Genomic DNA, 14,398 nt, shown 5'->3' with positions numbered 1-14,398 from the left:
TAAATTATTGTTAATGTACATCAGTATGTATGTTAAAAGAAAGTTCTTGCATTCCGTGATTTTTCATAGGTTGCTGAAGGTTTCGGCCGATCGATAAACTGGTTAGAACTTGATCCTGTAGATTTCAGTCCTGTCAGTTTCTATAGAGCTGGGAATAACAATCAATTTCCGTAAGAAATAGAGGGAAGCATGCTTAGTGGGTGTAAATATAATTAAACAGGTACATACAATTCTATAATAATCATTCATTTGATGATTTGTTTGATGTTCAAAATGGTTTAGGAGGGACAATCTTTTCGAGTTGAAAATAATTAATCGAGTTGTATCAAATTATTATATAATTAATCACTAGAATCAGGAGTCGGAACAGTGAACACCAACGGAAAATCTTGTATCTTTCAGACAAGCGGAAAATCAACCTTGCCGAGACAGCTCGTACACGTATAATGCTACGATTGTAAAGTCTGAAAATTTCACTTGAAAAGGCATCAAAGATAAATTTTTGATTAAACAAACATCGATCTTTGGGGCGCCGTGTACACCCTCTCTACTTTTGTTTCAATCTGAGATTATATACACGCGTACACGCTAACAATCCTCCAAGCAGGGACGTATAACTTAGCTATACGTCCCTGCTCCAAGAGAGATAACTTAATTTAAATGACATGAATTAATTGCTGATTTTCTCTCGCAAATTGTCAAGATATATGATAAAAAAACATGAAATATTTGGCAGGTCTTGGTCCCGATGAATTATATTTGCCCTCCTTGACATGCTTAAATGTCGAACTTTTATTACATGTATTAGAAAAATACTATAAACCTCATGAAGGTATACCTTTGTACATGTACATGTGTAGTACTTTTCGGCATTTCAACAGAAAATGCTTTTTAGAGATACACTGCATGTCCGTAATTTGTGGGGTGAAAGGTAGACCTACCCCCTCCTAATGCAAATTTTTACCCCCGAAATGTAAATTAAAGTCCCCCAAACACTTTCATGGTCGCACGGTCTGGTTTTAGAACACTGAGGCAAGTAGCATCGTTTTTAAAAGGGGGGGGGGGTCATCCAAATTTCTTTTACAAGCAACCACAACAATGCATAATCATGAAAATCCTAATCCGTTGAGGGGGGGGGGGGGGGGGGGCGCAAATTTCTTTCAATTCAAATCTTTACAGTGAGTGTATAGGGAGGGGGTGGGGGGGGGGCTCCATGTTCATATACTTTTCTTATATGTAAATTTAAAAAAAATGTAAGAAAAAAAAATGGTAGAGGCCAGCTCCTCCTCATGCCTACCGCCCCCAATATTAGTTAAAGTTCGGTTGGTGAAAAGGGGTTCAGATGGGTACGAATTATGATCGGGATCGAAAGTCACGTGATCAACAGATAAATTCCAAGATGGACGACTTTGTTGACGTACACGAGAACACCACACAGATTTGACGAGGAGAGCACGAATAAGTAAGTTTGTGAAACAATAAAATGCAGAACGGGAATCGACAGGGAATTTGGTTTTTTACAGACTGCATTTTTGTAAGCCTAGAACAAGTGCGTGCATTTATCGCACGAACACCTGTGTTGCACACACACACTGACGACACGTCACCTGAACTTGACGAAAACACAAACACGTGAACACTTTTTAATGTAGTCAGTTAAATAATTGCAGTTAGCAGCTACGATTCAAAACTAGAAAGGGGACATGAGAAACACCAGGATTGATGGTTTTGCAATTTCATGTAATTATTTATAATGGTAATATGAACCTTTTTCCTGGTTCTAGGAGGTCCGGTATGTTACATTCACTCAATTTTGCTAAAAGTAAAAGCTTGAACTACTTATTTACCTTCCTTGAGTAGCTTTATGTAGCTACGTTAACACAGAATCACATATTTTGATTTAAAACAAACCCAAGATCACAATTATGTAAAAACCAATATTCGTTCAAAGTAGAAAAAAAAAACAACCCATGTAAAGAGCATAAAAACACCAACACATAAATAATAGTGATTAATATATTTTACATCGTGACTGTTTTGAGTGCAAAGACAATGAAAAAAATCACATTTTCACTATCAATTTGCAACAGTTGGATTAACCTATCTATGTAATCTAGCTTGGAAAATTCCGTCGTCAAAGTATCAAGTATCCAAACATGTTGAAATTAAGTACTAAATAAATTTGACCATTTGCAGAAGAATAACATATTTTAGTAATCTATAACATGTTTAAACAAGTGTATTTAAGTTTGCATATTGCTAATTTTTACAACATCAAACAAAAACAATTATCACCAAATGTGCAGTTAGTATGAGATTCATAATTCAACATTGCTGCAGGTGTTGTCAATGCAGGTGAAGTGTAATTTCTTTTGTTTTGCTGTATATACATGTTATCTATAGGGAGAGCTTTGCTGTTCTCATGGACCCTCCACAACACTAAAACTAGAAAGGTGGTAGGGTCGCAAGATAAACACCATTATATATATAAAAAAAGTATTTGATGCTTATAGTTGGAGTAATTTCCATTTCAGTTTTTTTGTTATTTGCCAACAACCTGGAAAATAAGATACTTCCTAGTAATAATAATAATAGTATTGATTTTCACATTCTCACTCTTTTATTCCAAGCAACAAGTTCGGACGAGTGCAATGTTTCTGACCTGTATGTCATCAGTTCTGTTTTGAATCCACTGCACCAAATTTAGTGAAAAACTTTGTAGATATTTAGGACACAGTATCACAGGGAAATTCTGTTTTCATTATTTTTCTGGAAATTTTAGCCATAGATTGAGTATAGTAATGAACAGTTTTTTCAGTGCAACTCGTAAAACACTGCAAAGATTATTGATCATTTTCTAAATAAAAAGTGTACATTTACCAGGGAGATCATATAGATTGAAGACCTATCTGTTAAGTCATGGATTGTTTGATTTCTACTTCCATAGAGGTGATAGAGGAGTTGTCATATTGCTGTAATTTCTCCTTTTAAGATTTGAATGTTTTAAACTTAACTATGATTTTATTAAAGATGAGTCAATATACATGTATACACATGTATGGAATACGTTAACAACTAGATGAGCGATTCATGACCAGGATTAGCCCCTGGTCTGATTGACAGTTTTGTTGTTGTTGATTAAACCAGTTTGCATGGCTAGTTGTCTTTCATACATGTAATATCAGTACATTATGTACATTATTGATACATTTTTGAATTACAGAATGATGAATGAAAATGATCTGAAAAGACTGTAAACCTTGAACACATATCCTGAGATTGCTGCCAGGTTTGAAAATATTACAATTCTTAAGCTTATAGAAATTAATTGGTTTATAATCATAAGTGTTGAACTGTATTCTTTATTGGAATAATTTCTGTCTGATTTGAACAAAAGAAAAAAATATTCTCATTGTTAACGATGTGTATATAATTGTGTTTGTCTGTAGCCAAAGGGCAAGAAAGACAAGATGGCTGACAGCGACCTTGCCATGCAATGTGAGGCTCAGGGGAGGATGATAGAACAGCTGAAGAGCATGATACGGGAGAGGGAGGAATCTATAAAAGCCAAAGATAAGGAGTTACAGGTAAACACATTACAGTATGGTTTGAAATAAGACATCTACTGTCACTTTGTAAAGTGAATTCATAATGCAGGGTAAAAAAATAGAAATCTAAAAGTTCGATGATATGATACATCATTATCCTCACAAATGCAATGCATAACAGCATTTACATTATTCCTTTGTGATAAAAAATATAGAATTATTTGATTGAAAATTTGTACATCTGTATAAATATGAAATACGTTACAAAATTTTATTAATAGTTTTTTCCTCTTTTATTGCCTGCTTCTAGGATTGAAAGATCTGAATTGACTAGTGCTATTAATTTTTACAGGAAACAAACGCAAAAATATCCAAAATGAAACTGCAGGCAAAAGCTAAAGTAGCAAAGGAGGCAAAATCTGCTGCCAAGAAAACAGAAGATGTCCCAAAAGTAAGTGTAATAATCGTGATTTCTCTTTTCTTTACATCATATAAGAATAGATGATGTAATGCATTAGTATCGTGTTATAGTATTTTGCAAGTGACATATTTTCTCTATCATGTGACAGTTTTCATCATTAAAGCAATGAAAAATTAATTATATAGCTCTCAGCCCTACCACCATTTCATTTAACAATGTTAAAACACTCTCTTTTTTTGCATAACAAATAACTTTATCATGATTCAGAGTTGTAAGTCATTGGAATAAAACAAAAAACTGCTGTATTTTAGGTTTCACAATATTAAAAGAAATAACCCTACATGACACTTTCTCATCTATTATCACCATTAATTAGTCATATTTATTTTTTGTTTATCTTTTGATCTTATGACCTGTTGTCTATGTTTAGGAATCAGATGGTGCTGCGGGAGATGATGACACACAGACAGACAAAGCGGGGAAGGCAAAGCTGATCATGCTGAAGAGGAAGCTGGAGGAAAAAGACCGGATCATTGCGGACAAGGAGGAGCAGCTTGCCACCAAAAACGCTCTCATTGAGGCCAAGGTCAAGGTCATATCTGAGCAGGAAGAGGCTGTCAAGACTCTGTCGTCGCAGCTGGAGGGAAACGCCAATCTGATTGCACAGCTTCAGACGGAACAGAAAACGGAGAGCTCCACTCCAGAGGTTAGTGGCTTACCTTGTATTTCATGATATTTTTCCTGGAAATCTTTTTTCGCTTTTTTTTATTACTTCAATATCTGATTCATAAAAGAAAAAAAAAACCATGCAGAAATTATATGCATCAAAAATCTTTTTAAATTGCAACAAATGAATTAAAAACTTTACACATTTGCTTTATTTTCACAAAATTGGAACACGCTTAAAACCCACGGACATCCCACATCTTTTACTGTACTATGCATTGTCTGTTAAAAATAAACTGTGTAATATTAATGCAATCATGTACTATTTTGAGTACACATGCCATAGAGCATGGCTATTTTGGTAATAGATAAACTTCTCTGTTATCAATTTTGAATTGCCTGAAGATATTACTGTGGCTATTACTATTGACAAGGTGTGGTGTTACTAATTCAGCAGAATATTTATACGGTTAATTGTTGTTGATACAGAGTGGAGTCCAGGAGATGTATGCCCAGATAGTGTACAAAGACAATAAGATCATGGAGCTCAACAATAAGATTCTGGATCACGAAAAGAGAATGATGGATCTCCAGGAATTTATCTCGGAGAAAAACGAGGTCATCAAGGGACGAGACAAGGTGTTTGAGGTAAGCAACACTGGAATCTGGCTTAATAATATTTTTTATGATATTTTGACCTGTGCACAGTTTAGGAAGTTTTGCATTTTAATGACTTTTCCAAAAAATGTGAATAGCATTTACATTTAAATCTTTTCAATATCTACACCCGTTACCCCCTTAAAAAAAAAAACAACAAAAGAGGGAAAAAAAAATTATAAGCATGAAGCATGCACATATCAAAACAAACTAAAAACACAAATTCTTATTAAATAAGGTGTCAGATATGATACATGTACCTCAGACTTTAAGGTCATTTTGATTCCAGAGTCATCAGAAAAATTTGTAGATCTACAATTGAAAACTCTTCCTGACAGTGATGGTTAAAGATTTTGAAAATAATCTTAAACTCATTGTACACTTATATTGATTATTTTGATGATTGTTATTTTAACAAAAGCAAAATTGAAATGCATGTCTTTATTGTATGGAAAACAATTATTAATTTGCTATTATTATATGATATTTGATATTGATTTCTTCATACAGATTTTACAGACAACCATCAGAGAAAAAGACCAGAATATCCAAGGTCAGGCCATGTTGATATCCAAGCTCTCGGCTAAAGTAGAAAACTATGAGGAGGAGATAGCTGAAATGAAGGAACAAGTCGAGAAGGCCAATCACGCATTGAAACTGGAAAGTGAAAAATTCGACATGAAACTTAGAGAAACTCAAAAATACTTTGAAGAATCTCTTCAAGAAAGTCAGGGTCTAGTGGCAAGTCTTCGCGAAAATGTGAAAGTGAAAGACGATGAATTGTTGATGAGAGAAAACGACCTGCGAGAACTGATATCAAGGCATGAAAAGGACATTCAGAGGATAATGGCCAAGGGGGAAGTGGATCTACAAGACCATGTGTTAAAAATGTTAGAACAGAAACTGAAAGACACAAATGAAGTTTTGGAAGGAAAAATCAAAGTCATTGAAGTACTTCAAAAGGAAGTGACTGCTAAGGACAGGGAGATTGAGGAAGGTTTACACGTGCAGAAAAACTTCAAGGAAAAACTTCAAACCACCTCAGAACAGTTAATGTTGATGCAGGCTAATATTGTAGACATGGAAATTCAGTGGAAGGATGAAAAAAAGAAACTAGATGCCAAAATTCGAGATCTCATCGAAAAGCAGGAATTGGAGAGAACCGAAAAAGAGCTGACAGTGCAGACCATGCAAGGCCAGTTGTATCAGTATCAAACAGCCTACACCCAGGCGGTGACCCAGTACAACAGCCTGCAGGAGCGCTTCCATCACAGCACACGCCCCGGGGGAGCCGTTCCTGCTGCTCAGGTACAACCGGTGGAGGGGACCAAACTCCAGGCTCCCGAGCAGATGGACGCTACAGCTCAAGTGATGGCTGATCTTAAAGGAAAACTGCTAGAAAAAGAGAAGATCATTAAAGAATTGGAACATTTTAAGAGTGATTTTGAGGCAGCTCATGTTCAATTGGAAGATCTACAAAAGAAGATGGACTCAAAGGTTGAAGAGTTGAAGAAAAACCTAAAAGCTGCTGAGGACACTAGTGCCAAAAGCCTAAAACAAAAAGCCCAGTTAACTGCAAAGATCAAGACTCTGGAGAAGGAAAATGGAGAACTTAAGGTGAGAATAAGTGAGGATTAGATGTATTTATGAATAGCTGCACTGCGTAAGTCTGATTTTGAATCCAAAGAGTTATACAATGGGATGTTACATACACTGTAGCTTGTAATCAACTAAAGATTACTTGGTTTCATTAATATTCCTTTGGCATCAGTTTTTCATGAATTTTGTAATTAGTAAGAAAAAAGACAAAAATTTAACTGGTAAATTGGATATCCAGAATTTTATGTATCCACGAAACTGCTAATTTCCAAAATACAAGAAAATTATAGCACTCAAATATTTAAGAAATCAAGTTTAGACACAATTACCTAATATGGAGAAGATGACCTTGATTGTCTTTGAGGTCTCAAAGTCAAAGGTTCAAGGTCAAACTACTTAGGTCAGATATCAACCATTTAAATACTGCAGAGCCCCTTCTTTGTCAGACTTTAAGATGATACAACATCCAATCTTCAACTATGTGAGAGATAATACTCTAATTATATGAAAATCAGTCTGTATTTAGAACCCGTATTGAACACATAGAAAGCTATTTTCTGGTCAATATCTTGAGAACCATTTAACTTTGCAGACATCAGAAGTAGTACACTTCTACAACTTATGGAAAAGACTTCATATTTTAGGTCATCTGTCAAAAGCCAATGATCAAAATTCTTTAAACATAGAATAATTTTATGTATACAGATAACTTTGGTCCCTTTGTCTGCCCTTATTGCCTTCATTGAGAATGAGTGAATTTGAAACAGGACGAATGGAATGCTTGACATTACTTTTATTAAATCACAACTTTGGAAGGGCAAATTTAAGTTGATGTGAAATCTTTTACAACTGTAAAATTGACATAGGGTGAAACAGCCATTTATCTCATATGTGTGGTGTATATTACCTGTGTGATAAACCTTTGCTTTATCAAATGGGTGATGCTTTATCAAATACTTCTGGTCCGAACTACTTTTTACACAGCCCCTTGCTTCAACGCTTCAGTGGCTTATTTTCGAAGACCCCTTTTACTTTCAACATAACTATATCTACTACAAAAAATTGATATAAATTGATTTTGTCAATGATTTAAATTACAAATATGAAGGAAAACACACAACTGCGTAGCATAGGCGTCGGAACCGTGGGCTGGGGGGGGAGGGGGGGGAGGGGTTGCTTAGCCACCGGCCCTCCCCCCACTTTTTTGCAAAGTTATACATAACCATAACCAAAGACTTCTTTTCTTGTTTGTCAAAATTTTTTATAAGTTTAGCCCCCTTCCAACTTTCAATTTGCTTTGTGTAGTTTAGAAAACTGCAAATCACGTTAACTATCAAGTTCATTCTGACGACACAATGAAACAGAACGCTCTGCTTGTGTTTAGGCCAAATACAAGAACTTACCGAAATAATGTTTCTTAAGACTTTTATTCCATCACCAGTAAGCACCCTTATTCACTGTTTTCAATTTTGAATCATTAGGCTAGTGTTTGTTTTATAAAACATCAACAACTGTTCGAGCATTCGCAACTTTGTGTATGTCAACAAACTTGATTATTCAAGTCTTCTGATCAGTATTTACATTTAATCAAGTGAGTAAGCTCTAAGAAAAATTATTTAGAGCTAAAAAGAGTATTTCAAGGTTTATTTCAGTGAAACTTCACATTAAAGCAGTTAGATTTATCTCAGAAATGACGTACTAAATTGTATTGCGCAAGGTCACAATAACCGCGTAACACAATGTTGCATCATCGTTTTTAATCTTCGAAAAAAATCAATTTGGGTCATATAAGAGACTGTCTCAAAAGCTTCTTAATATAAATCAAATTGTATGAGATAAATAGAACATCTATAATTGTGTGATTTTATATTTGCCTTTTCCAACTCGCTGAAATGGTTTTATTCGCTCGGCAAGCCTCGCGAATATACACCATTTCAACTTGTTGGATAAAGCAATTATAAAATCACACAATATAGATATCCTTTATTTATTTTGAGTACTCTTGTCTCTCCTCAAAAGACATAAACTCTTTTACACTTTGTACAACCATATATACACTAGTCTGCAAAACTTTTATTATACCCCCGCAAACAAAGTTTAGGGGGGTATATTGGTTTCACCCTGTCCGTCTGTCCGTCCGTCCGTCTGTCCGTCCGTCTGTCCGTCTGTCTGTAGACGCAACTTTGTCCCCCCTATAGAATTTTTTATTACTGCATGGCACAGTTTGAAAATTTGTACATATGTTGAACACTATCTGAAGATGTGCACCTGCAATTTTTTTTAAGATCAGACAAGATTTAATGATTTTATGACAGTTTTCATTTTCCTTATTCTGTATATTGTACACTAATGTGGTGTTTAGGGGAAATTGATAATCTGTAAAATGGGTGATGGTTTTGGGGCTATTTTAAAACTGTTTCATGTAAACCAAAAGTTCTATCATTATAAGGAAATAAATAATATCATTATTCATAAAGAAGTTAAACTATTTTTAGAGGTTGTTTAAATTTATTTGTCAAGTAAATTGATGAAGTGACCCTATTGGGCATTAATTTAAATGAAATTCAAAATTACTGATATGATTGTAGTGTTTTGGCAATTTTAAAATTGTTTGAAATATTAAATTTTCTTTTTTACATACTAGACTTTGACCCGTGCGTGCACGGGTTGACATTGCGTATCGTACATTTACGAAATAGGTACATCGACACACCTAATTATTGACATTTACATAACAAAGCTATATATAAGCCTACAATAATGCTATTAATTTCAATACACTTTCCTAAGTTGAATACTCTAACTGTGTCTCGGGAAAGGCCCTCACCACAGTTATAATGCCTCCCTTATACCCGTAATGAAGCAGAAAATTGCAGAATCGCTCCGGAACGAATTTGGAGACAGTTAATGAAGTTGCCTTGAAAATGACAGTCAAATTCATAACAACAAACCTTTCTGAGACTGCAAATACCTTTCAACTAAAAATTTTAATCCATAGAATGGAAGAATTCAACACCTTTTCACTAACGTACACGTATTTTCTTTGTAAAACTGGGTCCATATGACATTATTCATTTTTACGATAAAACATATTCTATCTTAACTCTCCTAACAAATGTAAGGTAACTTTTTTGCATGTAATCAAATATTTTTTGTCATCACGAAGACAAAAGTAAGTACTTAGTTGAAATGTATATTTGTTATTTTATACTTTCTCTCGTAAGAAATCATTTATATATATGAACAGAATGTATAACAAAAGTCCAATAAAAATTTACCAATATTTGTATTATCATTTCTGAGTTTATTCATACAGATGTGATATTGTGGAAACATAAACTAAAGATCCCGTTAGTGTGAATGTATTGCGCAAGCGCAAGATTGTAAAATCCAAAAAATCCAGGTGATTTCCGGGATTTTTTGAGGAATTTTCGTTGATTGTTAATTAGCGAAGCTTAACTGAGACAAAATAAAAACAAATTGGTAATCTTCAAGTACCAATGATCTTTAAAATATATAAAACAAAAGACAGTATTATTCCGATTTCTCGGTATTAAAGACCAAAAATTCGAGTCTATTATTTTAATATAGTAGTATAGATTTTTACATAGTATGGTAATTATGGTAATGTTTTGGGAGTTTATTAAATTTAACAAGCTCATCAAAGAAAATCATAGTCCTATGGGATCAATTTTCTGATATGGAGTTCCATTGTGCCATAGGAGAAAGTGAGGAAAATTTGAAACAACTAATTGCATCTGTCAAGACTCTTATTAGAAAGATATTGAAAGTTTTATCAACAGAAGAGCATTGCTTGGCCACCGGTATTTCCATTTACTGCAAAGGGAGGGGTTATTGTCATTTTGCTCGTTTTTCTTTAAATCAATTAAATTAAAAAATATATATCATCAAATACATACATTTGTAAATGTATTACTGTTGTAGATATGTATGTACAGTGAAATTCTGACAATTTTGATTTTAATTTTTCTTTAACTAATTTTTTTTTTTTACAATTCTAGAATTTTTTTTTTTTGTATGTGTTCCAAACCTTTATTATTCAATTCAATAATTTGTCCCATTTGAAATTAGCCTTGCGGGGGTATTAGTCCCATTAGGACAGTTCTAGTTTTGAATACTCTAATCTCTGCTCACAAGACAAACTCATACACTTTGTACACTTGTAGTACCTTGTAAGGAGAACAGGATCTCTATTGATTACAAAGTTAAAGATCAAGGGTCAAATTACTTTGAACATAGAGGGATATTGGTACTCTAAAGGAAAAGAGGACCCTTATTGATATTGAGGTCATTAGGTCAAAAGTCTTGAGTTAAACTGATGTGGATAGTCCGATAAGATGATTGTCTGATTAATAACTTGAGTAGTGTCAAATCTGTAGCTCTGGAGGAAAAAATGGGGTTGACATATTGTAGAGTTTCAGTGCCATGCTCACATATGGAAGTGCAATTGTTGACTGTGACTGATTAACCCAATTTCCACCATGTTCTGTGGCAACATACAATACCATTACATTCTTCAAAATTTCTTGTTAAGGTGCCTCACTACACCATGAAATAGTTTCTCAAATCAGCAGAAAATTACTTGATTATGACAGAAAGCATGATGGATAAAAAGTATATATGTCAAATAGGCGAAAAAATGTACAATTTTAGATAAAAAATGATGTTTTCAAAAATTTCATTCAGTAAACATAAACAAAAGACCCAGGTGGATTCGAACTCATGACCTGCGGTTCACGAGTCTGATACTTTAACCACTGAGCTATGACAATATACATCTGAATCGATTGATACAAACAGTTTAACAAAACATTTAAATTGCCATCTTTTGACGTAGTGTCTCAAAAAGTATAAGTCTCGGTGTAGTGAAGTACCTTAAATGAAAACACATTGGTGTTTAGAAATATGACAGTAAAGGCATAGTTGATGTACATATTAAAAACGTTAAAGCAGATATGAATTCATAAATACGCATTATTTTCCTTTTATCTCTGACTACAGCCATATTAGTTGTCGATATCTATTGTTCTGCTCATCGCTAAACACCCTCTATGTAAAGCTGATAGAACTAATCATGCATTACCGCATTCAAGTATTTCATTCACTCGAACACGTTACTTTGGATGAAAAGAATTGTAGAAATGCATTTTGAACAAAAATAATATGACAACGTCTGCACTGGCAAGGATATCCAAAAATCCTTGATTATTGTAGACCATTTTACTCAGTGTGTTAGAAAATTGCGCATGCACAAACCACACAAAGTGGTCAATAATCGCATGGATTTTAGAAACGGACCATTTTTATAGAAACCAATGGAAGCGATCATACTTTGTTAGTTACTTGGATTTATCAGTTATGTACTGTGTTGGATGCAGTACCGCCAGGGTTTTCAAAAAGCTATCTATATGCATGGCACACGTTTTTAATGTGCATGTGAAGTAAGGCAGCACTATCTGTGCAAAATAATACGGATACATTGAAAATCCTTTCAAAGAATAAATATATTTTGTGTTTTATTGATTGTAGTTTCGTTAATTTTTTTTATTACAAACGTTTTACTACATGTACAATATGTATGAATTCCTGAATAAGGATTACCCATTAAAGTTATGATCATTGGTTACCCATGAACAATGACTATTCCACAATAGCCTTTGCTGCTCTCTTATTTTCTTAGTATGAAGATCATGAAAACTACTGTTTCGTTTTGGTATTTATATTGAAGTTGCCTTGTCTTTTTTTTTTTACAGGTCTCTCTCTCTACAGCGGAGAATAAACACAGAGAGGACATTGCATCACTACAAGAACAGCAAACCAAAGCAGAGGAACTCCTCCAGAAATCGTCAAATGACTCAGGCTCACTGGAAAAAGAGGTATCCACACTGACTGCTGACAACAGCAAACTTCAGGAGCTCAATAAAAATCAAGAGAAAGAAATAGAAGAACTAAAAGTAACTCTTCAAAGCAAAGAAGAGAGTTTGCTGTCCATGTCGTCTGATCTTGAAGGTAAAGTAAAGGAAATTCAAACTCTTCAACAGATGTTACATCAACATGAAACTGAAATGACTGAGTTAAAACAGTTAAAACAAGAAAGTGACTCAGAAGTCAACAACTTAAAATCTCAATTAGAAGATTTAGATAATCAATTAAGGAGTTTGAATTCAAACTCTGATGTAAAAGACACTGAATTAGACAGCTTGAGGAAAAAGTGCAGAGACAAAGAGAAGACAATAAATGATCTCAAACTCAGTGTGCAAGATAAGGAAACAGATACTAGTAAATTACAAGAAAGTGAAAGTGCTCTTAAAACCGAATTGTGTTCATTACAAACTGAAAATAAAGAAAAGGAATCTATCATTCAATCATTAAATGTTCAGATTGAGGAATTAAAACATTCACTATCGGCCAAGGATTCAGAGTTAGTAGACATTCATTCAACGTTTTCGGAATCACATTCCAAGTTAATAAGTATTACCTCTGATAAGGAAAGTCTTTCAAATGAACTGCAACAAACTAACGAGAAGTTGGATGGTGTCTCCAACCAGTTGAAAGAACTTCAAGAAGAGAAAGATTGTATATTAAAGGAGCTGGAAGAAAAGAAGGAAAACATCAAAGAGTTATCCAAAAAAGTAGATGTCCTAAATGAAAATCTTTCAGACAAAAACAATGAGCTTGAAAGAAAGGACTCAGAATTGAACCATATTAAATCAGACTTGAATGAAGTGAAAACATCTCTCTCTGAATTATCTAGTCAGAAAAGTGCAGTTGATAGACAGTTGGAGGAGTTACAAACAGTGTGTAAAGAGAAAGATGAACAGATTCAGAATCTGTCTTCTAGTTCAGAGGATAGTGTAAAATCTTTGCAAGAACTTGTAGCTGAAAAAGACTCAAAAATTCAGAGTTTGTTGGATACTGTCAGTGAATGTGAAGTAAAGTTAAAAGAAATGGAGAATGGTGTAAGAATTTCAAAAGCTGAAAGTGATGAAAAAGTACAAAAGTCAGAACAGGAATTAAATGAAGTTCGTGAAAGACTTGAAAGAAAATTATCAGAGTTAGAAGAGACAGTTCTGGTTAAGGATGATGAAATAAAAAGTGTGACAAATAAATTAACAGAGGCAGATTCTGGGCATAGCTCAAAGGTTGAATCTCTTCAAAGTGAAATTAAAACTCTGCTCGACAATCGATCTGCTTTGTCCAAAGAACTAGCTGCGAAGAAGGAAAGTTTCAAAAAGATGGAAGAGCAAATAGTGAGCCTTCAAAATAGTCTTGAAAAAAAAGAGGAGACTCTTCAGGAAATGTTATCTGTAAACCAAACTCTGAAGGATGAGAACCAGAAGCAAGCAGAATTTCTGCAGCAAAAGACACAGGACCTAGAAGTGGTACACCAGGAAAGGACAGAACTTACAGAGTCACTTGGAAAATTAACCAGGGAGATGGAAGAAAAATCCACGGAAAATAGCATGCTGACAGAAAAGGTTAGTAA

At 34.2% G+C, this 14,398-nt stretch overlaps 1 protein-coding gene across 2 annotated transcripts in view; it reads left to right on the top strand.

Moving 5' to 3' along the window:
- Positions 1 to 1,380: 1,380 nt before the first annotated feature.
- Positions 1,381 to 14,398, top strand: part of LOC105329144 (golgin subfamily B member 1) — a 40,257-nt gene continuing 27,239 nt past the window's right edge. For both annotated transcript variants that reach the window (XM_066071391.1, XM_034477379.2), the window contains exons 1-8: positions 1,381 to 1,462; positions 3,224 to 3,289; positions 3,450 to 3,587; positions 3,901 to 3,999; positions 4,400 to 4,675; positions 5,125 to 5,283; positions 5,803 to 6,909; positions 12,666 to 14,390. In XM_066071391.1, coding sequence (XP_065927463.1) covers positions 3,471 to 3,587; positions 3,901 to 3,999; positions 4,400 to 4,675; positions 5,125 to 5,283; positions 5,803 to 6,909; positions 12,666 to 14,390 — 3,483 coding nt within the window. In that variant the 5' untranslated portion in view covers positions 1,381 to 1,462; positions 3,224 to 3,289; positions 3,450 to 3,470. The remainder of the gene's footprint in view (positions 1,463 to 3,223; positions 3,290 to 3,449; positions 3,588 to 3,900; positions 4,000 to 4,399; positions 4,676 to 5,124; positions 5,284 to 5,802; positions 6,910 to 12,665; positions 14,391 to 14,398) is intronic.

Source organism: Magallana gigas, chromosome 9 (genome assembly GCF_963853765.1).
Source record: "Magallana gigas chromosome 9, xbMagGiga1.1, whole genome shotgun sequence".
Taxonomy (NCBI): Eukaryota; Metazoa; Mollusca; class Bivalvia; order Ostreida; family Ostreidae; genus Magallana; species Magallana gigas.
The sequence above is the reverse complement of the archived record's forward strand: the minus strand, read 5'-3'. Positions and strand labels throughout refer to the sequence as shown.